The sequence below is a fragment of the Delphinapterus leucas genome, chromosome X (assembly GCF_059928025.1).
Source record: "Delphinapterus leucas isolate spDelLeu-1000000601 "Yukka" chromosome X, BTC_Dleu_Yukka2, whole genome shotgun sequence".
Lineage (NCBI taxonomy): Eukaryota > Metazoa > Chordata > Mammalia > Artiodactyla > Monodontidae > Delphinapterus > Delphinapterus leucas.
In genome coordinates, this window is record NC_143150.1 from 42,920,252 (window position 1) to 42,941,436 (window position 21,185).

Sequence of the window (21,185 nt, forward strand, 5' to 3'; positions counted from 1 at the left end):
ACAGTTTCTGTGGGTCAGGAATCTGGACATGACTTAGATGGGTGCTTGAGCTTAGGATCTCTCACAAGGCTGCAGTCATTCCAAGGCTCCACTGGGAAGGATCTGCTTCCTAGCTCACTCACGATTGTTGGCAGGATTCAGTTCCTCATGGGCTGAACAGGCCTTGGTAGAACTACCAAGGCCTCAGTCCCTTGGTTTCTTGTCATGAGGGCCTCTTCACTGAGCATGTCACAGCATGGCAGGTTGCTTCATCAGAGTGAGCAACCAAGGAGACAAGAGAGAGTACAAGCAAAACAGAAGTCACAGTCTTTTGTAACCTAATCACAGAAGTGACATCCCATCCATTTTGCTGTATTCTGTCGGTTAGAAGCAAGTCACTAGGTCCAGCCCACACCTAAGGGAAGGGGATTACACAAAGGAGTGAATTATATGAACTTTGGGGGCCACATCAGAAGGTGAATACTATAAATGCTGAGTAGACTGATTGATTTGAGTGTAGGGTAAATGAAGAAATGCATAGATGATGAAGCTGGAAAGTAGACTGGAGTCAGGCCGACTGTGGAGGCTCTTGAGATGTCCTAAGCTGTCTGAACGTTGTTCTGATGCTTGCTACTCAAAATGCAGTTCATGGATCAGCAGCACTCATATCACCTAAATACTTGCTAGAAAGACAGAATCTTGGGCTCCTACCACAGACCCATTTAATCAGTCTGCCATTTTAACAAGATCCTATGAACATTAAAGTCTCTAAAATGCCACTCCTGTTGCTGAGAAGGAGAAAACAGCTTCTGTGAAAAGATTGAACATGGAAGGAAAAGGAGGAGAAATGAATCAAAGATGACTATGTTTTTTGAAAATACAACATCAGATTTGGTCTGATCATGGCATTAGGAGATTTACAGAAGAATATGGTTGACTCTCAATATCATTGGTTCCCATACTTAATTCTGCACTAGAATCATCTGAGGAGCTTTTCAAAAGCTCCTTGGAGAAATTCTGATTCTAGGGCTGGAGCATCATGTAGTGCCAAAAAAAAAGCACTAAAAATACAAAAGAATAGGGGTAGGTCAAAGGGACACTGGAGCCAACCTTTAAGATGGGGGGGGAGGGAGGTCCAAATGGGAGGGGATATAGGTATACATATAGCTGATTCACTTCACTGTACAGCAGAAACTAACACAACATTGTAAAGCAATTATACTCCAATAAAAGAGTTCCCGACATCCAAAGTTGGAAAAATTAAGCAACAAAATAAATAACATAGTATTAGGTTATAACCCAAAGTATAAAATAAATATCCATGAATCCATACTGATATAAATGACTGAATAAATAAATAAATGGAGAGGCAAATCTCCAGGAGGTAGAATGTATTTCCTCTCACCACTGAGTATGGACTTGCTTCTGAAGAACAGACTATGAAAAGGAAAACATAGCTTTGCAATGGCCAGGTGACCAAAGTTAGCATGACTAGTGTCAAAGTCACGTTGATAGGATGCACCCTTCAGGATGATGTGATGAGAATGGTACTTCACCTCCCCAAATCTCAAAACCCCAGTTTAACCATGAGAAAAACTTCAGACAAACCCAAACTGAGGATGACACTCCACAAATTACCTGACCAATTCACCTTATATTTGTCAAGATCATGAAAAACAAGTGAAGACAGAAACTGTCACGGACTGGGGGAAGCTAAGGAGATGTGATGATTAAATGCAATGAGGGATCCTGGATTGGATTCTGGAATAGAAAAAGGATATTAGTGGGAAAACTAGTGAAATCAAATCATGAATGAAGAAATAACTCTGAATAAATCTGTAGTTTAGTTAATAGTAATGTACCAATGTTGATTTCTTAGTTTTGACAAATGTACCATAGTTATAAGATGTTAACATTAGGGCACTGGGTAACAGATATACAGGAATTCTCTGTGCTATCTTTATAACTTTTCAGTAAACCTAAAATTATTCCAAAATAAAATGCTCATTACAAAACAATAGATGTCCAGGCCTCACTTCCTGAGATTCCGGTTTAATTTGCCTGGGTGAGTGAGGGGGTTGGGTGGTTAAGCACGATTATTTTTTAAAAATTCCCCAGAGGATTCTGGTGTTCAGCCAGAGTAGAGAATTATTACTCTATATTAGTGGTTCTCAAACTCAGGTATGCGTCAGAATTCTCAGCAGGGTGGGGGTGGAGCGTGTTAAAACACAGATTGATAGGCCCTCATCCCCTGAGTTTGTGATTTGATAGGTCTGGGGTGGAGCCTGAGAATTTGCACCTCTTAAAAGTTCTCAGGTAATGCTGATTGTGCTGGTGTGGGGTCCACACTTTAACTACTGCTCTATACCAAAATCTTATAGTGATTTCTCTCAAAACAGTGTGAAAAGTAACAGCATGATACAAAGCAGTGTTATACAGTGCAAAGAGCACTAGTCTATAGCTCAAGAGACTTGGATTCTAGTCCTTAATTTGTCATCATTCAGCTATAGGACGTGGATGAAGCACTTCATCTCTCTTAGCCTCAAGCTCCTCATCTACAAAACAGAGAGACTGGTTTAATGACCATTAAATCAAAAAATCTATACCTCTTTCAACTTTTCAGATTACCATCTAGTTCTGTTATCTCAGACTTGATAAACAATTCCATGAAATCTAACCCAATATTTCTAAAACATTAGTGGAAGATTTTTCTCTAGAATACATGCTATGATTATGAAGTAATGAAGGCTACTTTAATCAATAAGCCAGAGCTAATATATTCAAATTAATAAGATCCATATTTCATGTCATCACCAAACACCTAGTCCAATGACGTTGTCATTGCCCAAAATACGTTTTGGAACTCTTTTTAAAGTATACATCAAAGCCAGTTTTTAGGCCATACAAGAAAGACAGTCTTTTAAAATCACACCTCATTGACCAAACGTAGCCAGCTTTCTCATCGGCACGTAACCACCAGACAGCCCTCCAAATGACCCTTAGTTATTTCTAAAAGCCAAAATTGCCCTAAAAGAACAGAGTCTTAGCCATTAGGGGAAAGAAAACTCGTTTGAGAACTTGATGAAAGATACACAGCCCTCCCCAGAAAAGTACATCAGCATGCAAAACATTTTTGCTGACAATTTTAATCCCTAGACTCTAACTCAGAAACTCCCAGTCTGGGGAAATAAAGATGTACTACTACTAAGAAAATCTAAATGTTCTGAAAAGACTCAGAAGGAATCCTTTGGAGGCACCTTCTCTGAAGGAAACAAATGCACAATACGAAAAGCATTGGGCTTGGGGTGTGAACAAGGCACCTCAGGATTTGGATGATTTGGCTGTGTCATTAACCAGTTTGGAGCGAAGAAGTCACTTTCCTCTGAGTGTCAATTTCCTCATTTGCAAAGTGGAAGAGGAAAAGGGATTGAACTACATCAGTGGTCCTCCATGTGTTCATTGGACCAGCATGAGCTATACCAATGGTTCTCCATGTGTTCATTGGACCAGCATCAGCATCACCTAGGAACTCATTAAAAATGCCTACTGAATCAAAACTCTGGGAGTGGGGCCTGCCCATCTGTGTTTTAACAAGCCCTCCACGGGACTCTGATGTACACTCAAGTTTGAGAACCACCAAGCTAAATGATCTCTAAAGTCTCTTCAAGCTCTCAAATTCTACAATTTATTTGGAAAGTATAAACTTCATTAAGTTAAAATAGAAAACCAGAACCAATAGTCCCGGTCACATCTGTTGAAAAAGATTTTCTAAAATTAATTTCTGAGGGATAAAAGCATAAGAATCTCTATTTTTACCTTATGTCCCCTATAGTACCCATGCATAACTCTTTACAAATACTAGACATTCATATCTTTACCATGTGGTCCAATTTGGCTGAAAAAGGAAATTTTTCAACCCAGAGGTAGGTGAGACAGAAAATACCCGGTTCAGCTTATCTTGAACAGTTATTTCCCTCCCTATTGCCTGCTATCCAAATTATTCCATGGCTTTATTAACAAAGAAGTATGGAAAAAAACTGGACTTTGTTTTTATCTAAAAGCAACACGTATCTCGTTTTCACTGAAAATGTGCTCAAGACACACCATCAGGACTTATCAAGCAATAATAAAAATTACTATTCAACCTTAGTGCTAACAAAAGCAGAATGATTTTGAAATTAAGACTAATGGTTATGGTTTTGATTTCAAACAAGTAAACCAGATATTTGATATTAATTATTTTTAATGAGATATGATGATATATGAAGTATGCTACCTGTGAGCTTTAGTATCATCAGTGTTAAGGTGAGTGGGTAGAGAGGAAAAAGAAAACTAGATTGGCCATGAGAGAAGAGCTCAAATATGGGTATGTGGGGATTCATTTTACTGTCCTACTTCAAGATTTCTATAAGACAAAGCAGAAAATGTACCAATTCAATTATCTGCTGTTCTTAAGAAAAAAAAAAAAAGCATATAATGGTATCCTGGCAACCAAATGAATAAACTGGAATGTTAAAAATATTAATGTTATTCACCCATTACAAAGGGAAGTAACATTTTACCTAAATCTAGTATCTATCAAGCTATTACTAACAAACACAGATAATGTAATATAAACATCCCACTTATCATGAGATTCAAACTGATAGTGAGGGAGAAGGTAGAGATTGTCAGACCTAAGTAACAGTGATTCTATTAAGGTTCTCACATCACAAGAATAAAGAAACACTCTGAGGGATGATTCTGAAATTTATACTTCTACGTATCTGTAAGCACAGTTTTAAAAAAATGGATTATTTAAAAATTTATGTCCCGGTATTGTCACTTAAAATTGATTTTGCATCAGAGAAGGATAAACTCATAAAAAGCTCCATGGTATCACTCTTTGCAACAATCAAAACAGAAACTGGCACCCAATTTCCACATTATTCAAACATTAAATTGTATTCATAGTCAAATGAAATAGTCAATATTTGATAAATTTCTCCATTAAACCACCAAGTTCCCAACATAGATAGTGGCTTTAATGAAGTAGAAAATGAAATACAGCTCACTCTTCCTCTCACACCAATCACTAATAAATGATTAGTGGGCAGCAGTTCTGAGTCACTGATTACTGTTTATTGGTAAAATGACGACAGTGGTCGCTGCATAAAACATCAAATATCTAGATCAGTACTATCCAACAGAACTTTCTGTGATGATGGAAATGTTCTGTATTTTTTCCAATATAGTAGCCTCTCACCGTCTGTGGCTACTGCGCACTTGAAGTGGTGCTAATGGGACGAAGGAACTAAATTTTAACTTTAATTTTAATTCATTTAAATAGCTACACGTGGCTGGGGCTACCATAATGAACAGCATATACAGCTCTAGACTACCTAAGAAACACACAGACACAGACACTTCACTTAATATCTAACTCATTTATTAAAAATTGAAGATTACAGAAAAGCATGAATAATATTGGCTTTATTAAAGAAGCTCAATTAACTTACCTTTGACTAACAAATCAAAGCATTTAATATCACAAAAGAAATTTTGAGCATGAGGCCGATTCCAACCTCTGAAATTAAAAACAAAAGAAAAGCAGCTAAGACATTTTCCGAAGGAGAGAGCAACCACAGACCTCCCTCTAGTGGCAGGAGATAAAGTTGCTGCTGAAAAGCTGAACTGCTTCTGTACCTATACATAAAACTGCTCACAGACATTTATATAATTATAACTTAAAAAGACTCTAGAACAATATATAAGGAAAATAGATCTGGTTTTTTGTAAACAATGTTAGACCTAATTTTCACTTACTATGAATGCTAATCTCTCTAGAAATCTGATCTTTCCAGGAAAAAAAATGATTTGCCAATGACATTTGAGAAATTGGAGCTTTCACAAAACACAAGTTTATGGAGCCTTAACCAAACCATGAGCAAAAGAAAAGAGAGAAATTCTTCTCTGTTGATAAATGTTCTGGGATGAGACAAGAAAAGGAGTAGAATCAGAAGTATAAAGTAGTAAGCAGCAGTGGGTTTGTAAGAATTCATGGTACATCAAAAGAGACAGTTTAAAATATTACAAGAGTTCTTAATAACCAAAACACTTTTCATTCTGATAATCAGTTTCAAAAGACAGCTCTGCCACATTGCCATTTTAATTACAACCATATATACTCATTTAGATTTAACTACTGAACAACTACTTTCAAGTACAAGAAGAAACTCAAAATAGAAATGACTTGTATTACAGCTATTGCTTTTCCCTCACAGCTTCAGGAAAAACAGCTTTTATATACATTGTAGTAAGTACAGAATGTACAGAAGACAGTTATATATACAAAAGTGCATTAATATAGTAATACATTTAGCAGAAATACAGGAAAAAAATCCTGGTTAACAACCTGATACATTACAGTATTTAAGACTACTTGAAGATTCTCCAAACCAGCCAACTTCCTACTTGCTTTGGTTATGATATTGATGCTACATAACTAACCTTTGAAACTAAAACAAAAAATTGAAAATTTTAACCGTCTGTGATATGTTTTACATACACTTGTGTTTATCCTTAATAGCTTTTGAAAACAGTTCTATAAAACTCCCAACACAAAGATTTAGAATGGATAATACCTATATCTAAATTAGAGTACTCAAAGGAGAAATGAAATTGATCCACTATAGGAACAGACATGGTCTGCTCCATTCCTAAAAGCCTCAGCTTGATAACCTAACCCCAAAGTCTCAACTTAAATCCAATTGGTCAGCTACTATTAAAGAGCAAGCAGCTCCACAAAACAAGCCATGGCTTCAGGCCACTGTTCCTTAGAACAATTCAGAATAAGTAAGTGTTAACTTGTCATTTATACATATTAATTCTACATCTACCTTTATATAGTCAAAATGCATATGTATAATTAGAACAACTCTCCTCTTTTCTACCCCCATCCCTCACCACAAAAAAAATAACACATATTTCCACAGGTTCCATTGACCACAAAGATGTAACAAAGAAATTTAACAATAAAAAGTATTACATATTGAAATCAGAGAAGACCAAATCAGTTCCTCCAAGTTCAGTATGAATATTTAATTAAAAATTAATTTACCATTATGTGATCTAGGTTACAACATTAATAACCTTAATTTAAAATATAATTGTGAAGGTGGGCTGAAAACAAATAATTTTAATATTAGAAAAAATATGAAAATAAAATTTTAGTGAGTCAACTCAGCTATACCATGCAACCTCCTTACTCTTTTTTATCCTTAAAAAAAAATTTTATCTAAGTATAGTTGACTTCTTACTCTTAATAGCCAGTTAACCTAGACGAATTTTCATAGTTCCTTCTAAGCCTTTTGGAATAAGTAAATAAGTAAGTTATTTTCCAAAGAAATAAGAATTAAGCATTTCTAAGGAGCTACGTTCCAGATACTGACAGGGATGCCTAGGTCTAAATATCTCTCAGATACTTCCTGCCACTTAGCATAATTTCATTGTAAAGATAAAACTTATCTTACTTTGTCAGACTTAAAATGAATCCAAAATTACCACAGTACATGTGTATACAAATACTTATTTTCTACCTAATAGTCCTTTTAAGGATTAAATTTACCTCTAAGTTTAGACATGTTGAATGTCAGTGTAATCAACATCACTACTATTATTTGAATGTAACTGGAAATTTTCCTATCAACCATCTCATACTATATACTGACTTTAAGTAACCCCCTCCCAATTTGAAGCAAACGTTTTTTCTTCTAGATAGAAGTGCTAAAAGGTAATTTGTTAAAGGGAAAAGGAATGTTCAGCTATTACATGAATGAATACAAAGAATCCCTAAAGTTAACAAGAGAATCAACTTGCCATATAATCTCTGTTCTTGAAAGTATTTTTGCCTTGAAAATTATCTTTCCAGAGTTATCTGGTTTTAAAAAGTATTCTCGGGAATTCCCTGGCAGTCCGGCGGTTAGGACTCTGTGCTTACACTGCCGAGGGCCCGGGTTCAATCCCTGGTCGGGAAACTAAGATCCCGCAAGCCACACAGCGTAGCCAAAAAAAAAAAAAAGTATTCTGGTTTATGACTTTTTTCAGGGGAAAAAATAAAAGAATACATTAAGCTATACTTTAGTTGACTTCAATGTTCTACCATGATCTAGCTGGGCCAAAAATCAAGTTATGCAAATGAAACTTCAGATCTGAAGGTTTTTGTTTTGTTATACACTCTTATCATTGATTATGTAGCTCGACTTAATGCCTTTGCTTACTGATATCCAACAGCATGGGCATTTTATAAAACGAATTAAAACATTTAGATTACTTTTGAGTTTGGAAAAGCCTGATATTGACGAAAAGTACAGAGTTCACCTTTAAGGCACATGAGGCTATATAGAGTAAGCCACAAACAAAAAATTCTGCTAGAGAATCCTGGGAACAAGACTTCTATATTTGTCATGTACTAACATTTTTGGCTTAAATATGAAGACATTTGATCAATTTCACAATTTTTAAAGCTCATCAGAATCTGGATACCTTTATAACTATAGTTTCTTGAAATTTTTCCTTCATGAGGGGTTTTAGCACTTTTAAGAGCTAGATAAAATGAAATGTCCACCCAATTCATGGAGTCATCAAATTACAAGTCAGTTTCTGGGATTAATTCAGCAATATCTAGTTAACCCAAAGGACTGACGAAATGGACAAAACTGCCAACACACCTAACTAAAAATGAGACAAGTCTCAAGAAAAAAAAAAGTTATTTTACTCTAAGTTCTTCTTGGGATAGAATGAATTAGCCCTTTATACTCCACTACATATTATACTACATTGTCTTACTTTAACTCCATTGCAAAACTGTGGAAAAAGACATGCCATTTTGTTTAAACTCAAGGTTCACACTTTTAAAAGCTCTGGTAGGGACTGACAGACTTCTACGAAATCTTTTTCTTTTCCAGTTTTGTTGAGATATAATTGACATACATACAAGATCTCTAATAAAATGTTTCTGGATAAATCTGATGTGACTTTATCATGCCCTTAGTTAACAAGGCTTATTTTTTATCATGCCCTCAGTTAAGAAGGCTTATTTTTAAAAGGAAAGACTTATTTGCTCCAACATCAACTCTCTACAGATGAGAACTGACACTGGAGCAAATAAATCTCACATTTTTATTAATTGGTTAGTTGCGGTTTATATTTAAAAAGAAATAAATATTGAGTTGGATTTGTTTTAAATTGAACTCAGAAAGACACCAGACTGAATTTATTACTTATTCCAAGAAAGAAATAATTCAAACTTGAATTACCTACAAGAGGCAATAAAACCGAAAAAAAAGGAAAGCGCATTAACAAAGACGAGAATTTTTTGTCTTTTTCTGCTGTTTATTTGAGGGCGGGTTAGGTAGAGAAAAACTTTGTAATCTCCCTCTTCGATCATAAGCAAATCCAAGTTGCTTAATTTCTTTTCTTTTCATTCTTTCAATCTCTTCCAAGCCAACTTAATGAGCTATCTCTAATTTATGGTACCGTAAAAACAGCACATCCAGTTTACACAAAATTTCATGGCGCACTTTACTATAAACACTCAAACCTTTATAAACTTTAAAAATTGGCTCTGTGGTGCTTTGGTAAACTTGTTTAATAGTGACGTAAGTTAAATCTAGGGTAATAAGACTATGTGACTGTTGGGAGAGTAGAGGAATTGGTCTTATTAGGATTTCCTTTTACTGGTCACTGTCAAGTAAACTGTTTCCAAGTATTTAATAGATAAATGCTGCTCTATGATTTCCAAAAGTAGCCTGTTTTCCTTGAAGAGTAGGTAAAGAAAACAGGCAATCCTTCCCTGGAATTTTGCTTTTGCTAAAAGCAGGTAGAGAATTCACCTGTATTTGCTCTTCTCTCCATTTACTCTTCATATATTTGGAAGGGAAAACAACGAGGTGGACCCTTTCTGTCTTCCTCAGAATATTCTGGGATCTATCCCCAAGCTCTCTTTGGGCCCTTTAAGCTAGTTAGAAGCACAAAGAGGGGGTAGGAGGAAAGTCAGAAGGACTACTCGAACTGATAACCATATATACGTATATACTTTTATTTTAGTAAAAATTTAAAGTATGAATTTAGTAGTCTTCGAAATGTTACAACCATACCACAGTCCTCTCAGCAAAGCTGCAATATATCAATTTTTTTCCTCAGTTTCAATTCTTTAACCTTTGAGGAACCAAAATAAAATCAAAATTTCAAAACACATGACTGTAAGAAAAGGTTAAGCCTTTCTATCAACTGAGAATTAAGAATCTAAGTTGTTAATCTTTTTAACAGGTTACTTGATATGATACAATGTAAAAAAAAAAAGTAGGAATCTATCAACTGCTGACTCTAGAGTTTAAAAAAGTATTGATTAGGGATTCCCTGGTGGCGCAGTGGTTGAGAGTCTGCCTGCTGATGCAGGGGATGCGGGTTCGTGCCCCAGTCTGGGAAGATCCCACATGCCGCGGAGCGGCTGGGCCCGTGGGCCACGGCCGCTGGGCCTGCGCGTCCAGAGCCTGTGCTCCGCGACGGGAGAGGCCACAACAGTGAGAGGCCCGCGTACCGCAAAAAAAAAAAAAAAAAAAAAAAAAAAAAAAGTATTGATTACAACTCCTCCTACAAAATTATGATTACCTCCCAAGTTTCCACAACAAAAAGAAAATTATGAAAGTCAGAAAGCAGCTTGATTGTCAGTAGTATCAGTTTCCTTTTTTTTTAACCCATGTGAATGTTTAAATATGTGTGGAAAAATAAAAGGAATCACACTATTTCTAATGTTCATAACAAACTCTCCATGAAAACATTTAAAGGGACTCCATGATTTCACATTTAAAATTAGAGTTCTATTAGTAGCCAAGAAGCTAAGTTTTTTTTATATCTCACTGCTCAGTGTATTTCTAGCGATTTATAGAGTTTAGCAGAACTGTAAGGGTTTTCTTTAGTTAATTTTGAACATTAACCTGTTCACATGCCAGAAGCTGTTACACCAAATATTTAAAAATTAGAGCTGTGCTGAAAATAAAAAGACCTACAAAAGAACTTGATAGAGATATTTTCTGCCTTTAAGGCAGTTTCACAGCCTAAAATTTCAAAAAGCAGTGGAAAAGTAGAATTGGTTGTTTTGCTTAATTGATTTCTCCTTTTGAATATTAATCAACATAGCATCATGTCTAAAATTCGCCACTAGTAATATTATTTTCTCAGTAGTCATCGCTTGCAGAAAGGATTCTGAATTTACATAAAGTGAAAAACAAAAACAAACCTAACGAAAGATATCAGGGCCTGTTTTTACACCTTTGAGTTAATAATTAATGAAAACAGATAGAACTAAACCTAATGAAGGCACTATTGTAAACAGCAATCCACACCCTGCCCCAACCTGGAAAAAAGATGTCCACTAGGAATTGAGAATTATGCTATGGCCCTTTAGAAAAACTAAACTAAGAAATCATAACATTAAGAAGGAAACTGAATTATGATCTCTACATATGTATACTGACATAATAAACTATTTGTCAGCAGTACCTTAAAGTCTTCTAAACTGTAAAAGTACTAGTCTATGAAAAAGCCCACTTAACCACCCTGAAGTTTAAATAGTCAAAACATTTACTAAATCAGTGGTTCTTAAAACTAGAGGGTGTGGCAGAATAACCTGGTGCCTGTTAAAACACAATGCTAGGCCCCTCCCACAGCATTTCTGATTCACTAGGTCTGGGGTGGGGCCCAAGAGTATGCATTTCTAATAACTTCTCAGCTGATGCTGAAGCTGCTGGTCTGAGGACCACCTGCTGAGAAGCACAGACCTAAATTATGAATAGTACATCAGCACAGCCCTAACCAACAAAAGTTTGGTCAAGATGCATGTAAACAAATAAGGATAGAATAATGCTTAGAAAGAATGCTGATAAATTCACCCTTATTACATCAAAACATCTACATCTGCTTCGTGGTCTTCCTCAGTCACTTTCAAGGACAGCACTTCTTCATTAAGGAATAGCCCACTGAGCCTCTCCTTCCGAGCCTGCCTCTGCTCTTTCAGCTGCCTCTTGCGTAAGGCCTTCTGCTGTAACTTCCGCTGCTTGGATCGCTTCTGTCAAAATAAAAATTTCTAAATCAGTAAGGTTCAGTTCTGGCCTATCTACCCCAGAGTATTTTATGGATCAAATTCTATATTTTCTGATTAGAGATGTTCAAATTCCTCTGCAGTACAATCCTGGTTCCAGTAAGTGAGCCATTAGCTTAGACATGAAAACGATTCTTCAGGATTCTATTTCAATGGTATTTGACTAGTGAATCTTCTTATAAGGAAGGGTTGAAACATCATTTGACTAGTTATGGACAACCAATCATTTCTAAGACTTTTTTATATCAAATTAAGGCACACTGGTGTCAGTGCAGAGGAAACATGTAGTGAAAAATACTGAATACAAATATAGAGAACATTGTCAAAATCTCTAATGCTTATGCTTTTAAGGTGCCTTTCATCCAAAAGCACTAGCAATTTTACAATGGCTGGGAAAGAACCATGTCTTTTTCATATTAAGCAAATACCATCTTAAAAGTCCATTAGAAACGAGGTGGGTGCTCTATTCCTTGTCACTGGTAAACTGATGCCAAAAAGGAATGACCACATATCCAAAGGAAACACATGGCAACCAACAAAGCTGGCTATGTTTCTGCTACTTTGGTAAGAATCAGGGAAGAAATCACTGTGTATCCTTGTCACCACTGGGTTCCCAAAGAGTTATAGAGAAACCCTTATCATCCATAAGTTGGCTCCACACTGTCGCCACTGCAAGGAACCGAACTCCCCTGCTAAGCATCACAGAACCATTCTGTACACATTTAAACTTCTTATTTATGTGCCCAATAATATTATACAGAATTTTTTCAACTGTCAGAAGAGTAGACAGAAATTAGAGAAAGCATTATTACATTTTAAAAAGAGCTAAGAAGAAACATTCAAGATTAAAACATTAAGAAAACATTTAACACACACAAAAAACATACAGAACATTTTTAGGAGCTAATAGACAGCAACATCAGCAACATAGTAAGATCCGCTTAGTAGTAAGCTGCAGTCAGTATTGCAATCTTGAGACTCACTCATTTCCATCAATTTATCTTACTTAAAACAGACATAAAATCAGATAAAATTGAAGGTAATATGGCTGTGGGTCAAAACAGCATTTCAAAGCACTCAGCCTAGAGGGCTTTGATCAATAGGAGAGAATCCTGCTTGTTCAATTAAAACCAAAACCCACAGGCATCTATACAGCAGGATAATTATAACTCTTCAAGAAATTCATATGAAGGAATACTAATGTTAATATTGAAAGGTAAAGTTTTGTATTGATTAGACGTTTTACTTTTGAATCCCGAATCCGCTCTGCTGCACTTGCAGACAAGTTGCTGTCACTGTGTGCTCGACTCATGTTGGCACTGGAGTTTGAAGCAGAGTTTCCAACACTGGACCCACTGCTGCTTGCAGAACTGACCATGCTGGCACTGCTGCTGCTGGCACTGGCACTGGCACCGCTCACTCCACTGGTGCTTGCGCAACTAAAGTTGCTTCTCTTCCAGGCCTCTCTTGCAGGCCGTAGGCGAGGGCTATGCTCCTTGATATAGTTTCTGACCTTGGAACAGACAGACAAAAATTGGTTACTGCTGTTCCTTGACATTCTGCCTTCAGAATAATGGAGAAAAGAAGAATATTGTACTTAAAATTGTCAAATGTGCTACAGATGCACATAGGTAGAATATAAAGACAAAAAAAATCTCTAAATGTAGAAACAAGTACCAGAAAAATTGACAATGTTCAAAATTCTAGAATACATATTATGAAGTTAGATTTTTAAAAGCATATAAAATATAATCAGTAAATGGAAGGCTACTAGCCTATAGAATTTAGGATTATAAGAAAACAACACTCAGAAATAGAAACTAACAATAAGATAAAATGCATAAGAGTAGGCATTTTTTAAAGGTTGCACCTTAAGATGATTTAAGTAAGCTGCTGATTATATCTAAGATTAGAGTGTTTCCTAGATCTTAGCTAGGGGCCCACAGTACCTGTCTTCAAATGCAAGGCATCAATTTACCATACTAATGAAAAATGGGCTGGAATGTAGAAAATTATAGTATGTCTGTTGAGAGAAATACTGAGAGAAATTTTTCATAAATCATGATAAATGCAAAAAAATAAAAAGTAGAACATAAGTACTCATTCAGCTATGTATCAGAGAAAGAGAAGTAAAGCCTATATTTAGAAGATACCAGAAATGTGTACCTCAGAATAGCAGAAGGAAAATTCATTGTTTTACCCTAGCCAGGCTCAATTACTGCATAAGACTATTCAAATCCCCCAGCTCAGATGTTCACTCAAGTACAGCTCTCAATAATCAATATTTTGATTCTGTCAATTGGTCTTCTGTAAACTGAGTTAGAATAAATCTATAATTTAGCCTAACCACCCCTTAAATTGTGAAATTAGGTTTCAAAACCTGCATAACTAAAAAGCAGGTTCTAGATCCACATGGTCCCAGAAAGGTACAGCCAGGTAAGATGTACATAAAACCTCTTAAAACCACATGTTCTAATATTACATTTCACAGCAGTGATTTTGACCTTAATTATTTATGTATTTACATATGACTATTCAAGTATACATATTATAAAACAATGGTATTTTCAATAGCTGTACAATCTGTATTTTCTTTACATACCTGCTTCAGTTTTTCATCTGTGAGACAGTTAAGTTCAATAATAAACTCACTGTCTGTAGGGGATATTTGAGCGGAAGGATCAATTATCTTAATAATATCAAGTTGCTCCCGAAGACCCATCTCAGTACTGACTTTACGACTCAGATACTCAATATATTCCACCTATATGATGAAAAATTACAATAAACAAGATCAATGCCAAAACCTCTGATCTTTTAGTGTGTAATTTTTAATGTTTTAAATCAGAAGCACTTAATATTATATTTGTTCCCTGCAAAGCAATTAGTTAGAGCTCAAATTCATATTTACTAAGCAATCCACATTTATCCAGTAGCTTTAAATAGGCAATAAATCAAGCTTCACATATATGTGTTTTGTTTGTTTTTTTTTTTTTGGCCATACCAGGCAGCATGTGGGATCTCTTAGTTCCCCGGCCAGGGATCAAACCCACATACCCTGCATTGGAAGCACGGAGTCTTAACCACTGGACCACCAGGGAAGTCCCCCACATATATGCTTTTAATTAAGAATGTTGAGATCGCTACCTGTTCATCATTTGTCATTGCACTCCAAGGAAGTTCATCTAAATTCAGATGCTTGTTTTTCTTTTTAGGAAGCAGGCAAGGTGAACTTGGAATACTGGGTATGACATCAGAAAGTACATCACTCCCACTGGCAATGTCACTGCCTGGTAACTTTATAAAAATAAGGAGAAGGGGGCAGGGAAAGAAAAATTTTTTTAAATTTAAATGCCACATGTTTTGTATTGATCAAAAATGACTTTAATAAAAGACTAATGACAAATACAGAATCAGAAGACATTAACTCTGATCCACTCCTATTTTAGACAAAGCAGCAACATCAACATACTCTTTGTATGTACAGTCACTTATTCAATGAGAGATATTTTCCAAAAGCTTAAAGTCACAATCAAGGCTTGTTAAAATGCTAACTTGAGAGTCAATCATCATTAAGGTTTTAAATTCATAATGTGAATGTAGGCTAGGACCCACACAGCATAATGAATAAGGAGCAGTAGCCTCCATCTCAAGAGACCTGAGTGATCTGCCACCACCTGGCTCTTTGCCAGACACTGTGCTAGACATACTGCCAATATAAAGACAAATCATGGCCCTTGTCCTCATGTCTGTATTCATAACCTCGAGACAATTAAACTAATTTAAAATATGTTGTTAATATAAAGAAAAATACTTTAAAGACCAGAAGTATTATAAAAGAAAAATTGGAAAAAAATGGCAAGAGACAACATGTAGACAAAGGAGAAAGCAAGAAGCCTAACACACAGAAAATCAAATCAGCAAAAATATGTGCTATAATTTTATACTGCCTATTAAAAATCAGTTTAATTTTTTAAGATTTAATCTTTTAACAGCTTTGTTGAGCTATAACTGATATACAAAGAACTGTACATATTTCATATATACAATTTGATGACTTTGGACATATGCATACACCCATGAAAGCATCATCACAATCAAGGTAATAAACATATCCATCACCTCCAAAAGTCAGAATGGATTTAATTTTAAATAAATGTGTTTAAGTCATTTTTCAGAAAGATAAAATATTTTCTTCTACAATGAGTACATAACAATCTTCAAAAATAATGTTTTCAGGCTTCCCTGGTGGTGCAGTGGTTGAGAGTCCGCCTGCCGATGCAGGCGACACGGGTTCGTGCCCCGGTCTGGGAAGATCCCACATGCCGCAGAGCCGCTAGGCCCGTGAGCCGTGGCTGCTGAGCCTGCGTGTCCGGAGCCTGTGCTCCGCAACGGGAGAGGCCACAACAGTGAGAGGCCCGCGTACCACAAAAAAATAAAAATTAAAAAAAAAAGTTTTCATTTTTACAATGTACAAAACAGCACCTTTTTGTTGTTTTGGTTCTACAGACTTTGCAATTATATCTGAACTCTAGGTGATTACTAGGCTTTTGAAGTTACCAAAAAGAAAAGCCACTTTATCCATGCAGATTACTGCAATCACATGTGTTTGGCCTCCTATTGTACCCACAGCACTGTAACAGGCACAGGGAATCCAAAAGAGCCTAAGTCATGGTCCTTACATAAGAACTTTATATTCTAATTGAAAAGATAATACAATAGGACAAACATATAATTTTGTGCTATAATATAAATATAGCAAATAACAAACACATGTCTGAGATGACAAGTCATCAATGGAAATACCTAGCGTGAGTTGAAGCTACAAGATTAAAGCTTAGAGAACTACAAGGGGGCAGGCACTGGGGAGTCAATTGCATAGAAGAGATGAGTGAAGCCACAAAAAGGGGGTTGATCACTACGCAAGGTGACCATGATGTTTAGAATGAAGTTATCCAAGTTAGCTATTACTCTTAAAAACCACATTTTCACTCTGACTGTCATTGATGAATCTAAGCATATAAGTGACATCCAACAATCTGTATGACTTCCTTTAAAATCTCATTAACTAACACTTCTTGTTCACCCTTAGCTCAAATGTTATCTAGTCAGTGTAATGAAAGAATGATTGCTGAATGCACACATGAAGGCCATCTCTTTTTCAGCCTTTAAGGTCAGTAAAACATTTTGCTATTTTCCCTTTGAAAAACTTCAAATCACAACATTACTATGTTAAAGGTCCCCCTGGGGTTCCTAAAACAAAATGAGATGCTCCTTGTCAGATAAAAGGCCTCCCCTACTTCAAGCTCCTTTGATAAATTAGGTAGAGAAAGGAACTCTAAAAGTATCTATACTCTCAAAACTTAAGAAAAGAATTCATCTGTAGCCTATATCTGCTAAGTGCCAGACTGTATGTTAAGCATTTTAATTTGTGCCTTTTTTTTTTTTTTTTTTTTGCGGTACACGGGCCTCTCACTGTTGCGGCCTCTTCCGTTGCGGAGCACAGGCTCCGGACGCGCAGGCTCAGCGGCCATGGCTCATGGGCCCAGCCGCTCCACGGCATGTGGGATCCTCCCGGACCGGGGCACGAACCCGTGTCCCCTGCATCAGCAGGCGGACTCTCAACCACTGCGCCACCAGGGAAGCCCCCTAATTTGTGCCTTTAATTATGTTTACATGTTTGTTGGGGGGGGGGTGGAAAAAGATAAGCAATTAATGGTTCTTTGGCCATTTTTTTCTGGGGAGAGGTTAAAAGACCCCAAACAGAGTTCAAATCAAATCCCAGCCCCACTGCTCACTAGTCATGTGATCTTGTGTAGGTTAGTTTCCTTCTTTGAGCTTCAGAGTCTTCAGTAAGTTATGGTTACTGTCATCCATCTCAAAGGACTGTTGAGAGATTTACAAAAGGTAACATGTCTGGCACATGGGTGATACTCAATAAATCGCAGTATGTCCCTTTTTCTATACCTTGCCATGGTTTTAAACCCTTTTTAAAAAGGAGCATAAACCCTCAGAGAATACCTCATGTTGCTAAAGTGGCTGGGTTAAATTTCACAAGGTAGTCTCTTGGAATGACAGCATGGGGAAAAGGAAAAGGTATTCAGGTAAGGAGAATAAGTTAATAAAACCATAGGTGGAAGAAAAAAACACAGGATGAGGTTAAGGAGACCAATATAATTAAAACAGAAAATCAGTGCTAGGGATTTGAAAGTTTAACAAACGAACTAGAGCTGTTATATGATATGAAGAAGTAGACCAATAACATTTCTAAGTAGAAGTAGTAATGATGAAATTGGTCTTGAGGGAAGATGAGTTAAAAAGCAGTATGGGGACAAAATAGAGGAAAGACTGGAATTAGGAAGCTCTTTTCTTGTGATCTGGGCCTGGACTAAGATAAGCAAAAATGGAAAGAAAAATGGGAGCAGATAGGGAAATTTTCAAATGAAATACAATTTATAAGACTATTTGATAACTGAATGGATAAGGATAATGGTCAAATGGCCATATGTGAGACCAGAAGAAAACTGGCAACATTTCACGGTCATACAACCCACCCTGGTTAACATACAACCCTTAAAGACCTCATTTTTTATGGCAAGAGACCTGAAGTAATGTTATATAGATCTTCTAGTCCTACACCTCATTGTACAAATAAGGGGAAAATGATATCCAGGGAGGGTCATACGGTTAGTGGCACCATCCAAAGAAGGACACAAGTCCAGTGCTTTCGACTGTGTCAGGTTGTCCTGCCCTGCAGGTAGTTTGGAATGAGAGAAGAATGCAATTTGGGATATGGAGAGTTTGCAGTGATAATGAGAAAAGCAAGTACAAGTGTCCTTTGAAATGACAATAATCATTTTACAATACACTGTAAGACATGTCACAAAGCAGAGTCTTTTTTTTTCCCCCATGGAAACACTGTAATTGGAAGTTGCATTACTGATCAAGGACTCAGCATCAGATAATGGGCTAGCATTAAATAATAAGGTCATTCAACTGGAAATGTCAAGTAGTCAATTGGAGATAGGGGATTAGAGCTGCAGATATACAGGAGAATTAACTGTATGTGCTCCTGTGTATATATTAGACCAGCAATTTTCCATTTTATAACTGATAATATATTTCAGGATAAAAATGCTTAATAATTCTCATCTCGTATTTTTGATGGACAACAATATTTGGTATATCTATATTAGAATCAGTAATTGTGACAAGTAAGGAGAATTAAATCAAACCTCTGCCATATTTTCTGCAGTATGCAGCAAAATTTTATGAGTAAGCTCATTTCTTTAACAGCTGATGTGCAATTTCAAATTGTACCTCTAGGTTTCAAGCATGACAGCTGAATTACTCACTCTTTAAATTTTCTATGCTTTCCTGCTCAACAATAAAATAATTTCTCAAGTTCTAAGACTAGTCAAATATATCTTTAATAGTAAAAGGACTGCAAGCAAAGAAAACTATCAACAAGGCAAGATGCTTTCATGCGACTTCAAATGCTAAAATGCTACTTCATTCTAAGGTTAAAATCCTGCCTTGCCAAGCAGTTAGCATTTCTCTTCCCAGAGAATCTATGAATCATTTATATTTACTTTAGTAGTAACTGAAACATCTGTCTAAAAGAAAGATTTAAACAGATGCAGATTTTAATCACAACAGAGGTAATACGAATTTTTAAACTACAGTCAACGATTTTTAGCCTACATTAATCCTAATACATAATTTGTAATTATCTTCTGGGGTAATTTACTGTTCATGATTATGAGATCCCACAAAGACAAGAGAGCATTTTAAACCTTTCAGCATATTTAAACAGCAAATATCCATGGTAACAGAGTACCTACACTCCAATTTCAGAAGTGGAAAACACATTACTAAGGCAGGCCTTATTTTTGTTTCAGTGTTGTCAGTCACGTGCATTAACAGTGAGTGGTCGGGGATAGTTTTCCACTCTACTCATAAAATGAGTGAAGAAGTCAGCAATTAAAATTAAAAAGTGCCTGCCATTTTGCAACATTATGGATGATAACTCTAAATTAGGTCACATGAAATAAGCAGAAAAAATATTTATCAGAATTATCAGAACTCCATTTGCTTATACTGTGTTAAGAATCCTTGTGGTCTTATTTTCAATACAAAGTGTGCACTTTAAAAAAATGAGGCACTGGGAAGTAGGGAAGGAAAGGAATGGGAGCTTGGGATTAGCAGATGCAAACTATTATATATAGGATGGATAAACAACAAGGTCCTACTGTATAGCACAGGGAACTATATTCAATATCCTGTAATAAACCATAATGGAAAAGAATATGGAAAAGAATATGAAAAAGAATATATATATATATATGTATGTATAACCAAGTCACTTTGCTGTACATAAGACATTAATACAACATTGTAAATCAACTATACTTCAATAAATTTTTTTAAAAATGAGGCACTGAAAAATAAAAAAGTACCCACACAAAGATGCTCACTGCTGTGTTATCTATAATAGAAAAAAAAACTGAAACAGATGTAAATAGTGGAATGGTTTCATAAGTTCTGGCATACTAGAGTACCAGGACTATTATGTAGTCACTAAGTGAATAATTTGCAGATCATGAAGAAGTTTATATGTTAAATGAGAATTTTATTATAGTATCTTATCCAGAAGAAAAGAGAACACTGCCCAACTCATTCTATGAGGCCAAGGTGATACAAAGACATCACAAGAAAGGAAAACTACAGACCAATAACCGTTATGAAAACCGATGCAAAAGTCCTCAACAAAATACTAGCAAACCAAATCCAGCAGCAAATTAAAAGGATTATATACCATGACCAATTAGGATTACTTCTAGGAATGCAAGGGTGAGTCATCATACAAAAATCAATGTAGGGGCTTCCCTGGTGGCGCAGTGGTTGACAGTCCTGCCAGTGCAGGGGACGTGGGTTCGTGCCCCGGTCTGGGAGGATCCCGCATGCCGCAGAGCGGCTGGGCCCGTGAGCCATGGCCGCTGAGCCTGCGCGTCTGGAGCCGGTGCTCCACAATGGGAGAGGCCACAGCAGTGAGAGGCCCGCGTAC

General features: G+C 36.3%; 1 protein-coding gene across 1 annotated transcript in view; it reads right to left on the reverse strand.

The window, feature by feature from the left end:
• Positions 1 to 5,390: 5,390 nt before the first annotated feature.
• The window catches only part of FAM199X (family with sequence similarity 199, X-linked), a 28,470-nt gene continuing 12,675 nt past the window's right edge, over positions 5,391 to 21,185 (reverse strand). The window contains exons 3-6 of the mRNA XM_022563873.3: positions 15,266 to 15,415; positions 14,721 to 14,882; positions 13,365 to 13,631; positions 5,391 to 12,085 (exon numbers count right to left, since the gene is read on the reverse strand). Of these exons, the coding sequence (XP_022419581.1) occupies positions 11,915 to 12,085; positions 13,365 to 13,631; positions 14,721 to 14,882; positions 15,266 to 15,415 (750 nt within the window). The 3' untranslated portion in view covers positions 5,391 to 11,914. The remainder of the gene's footprint in view (positions 12,086 to 13,364; positions 13,632 to 14,720; positions 14,883 to 15,265; positions 15,416 to 21,185) is intronic.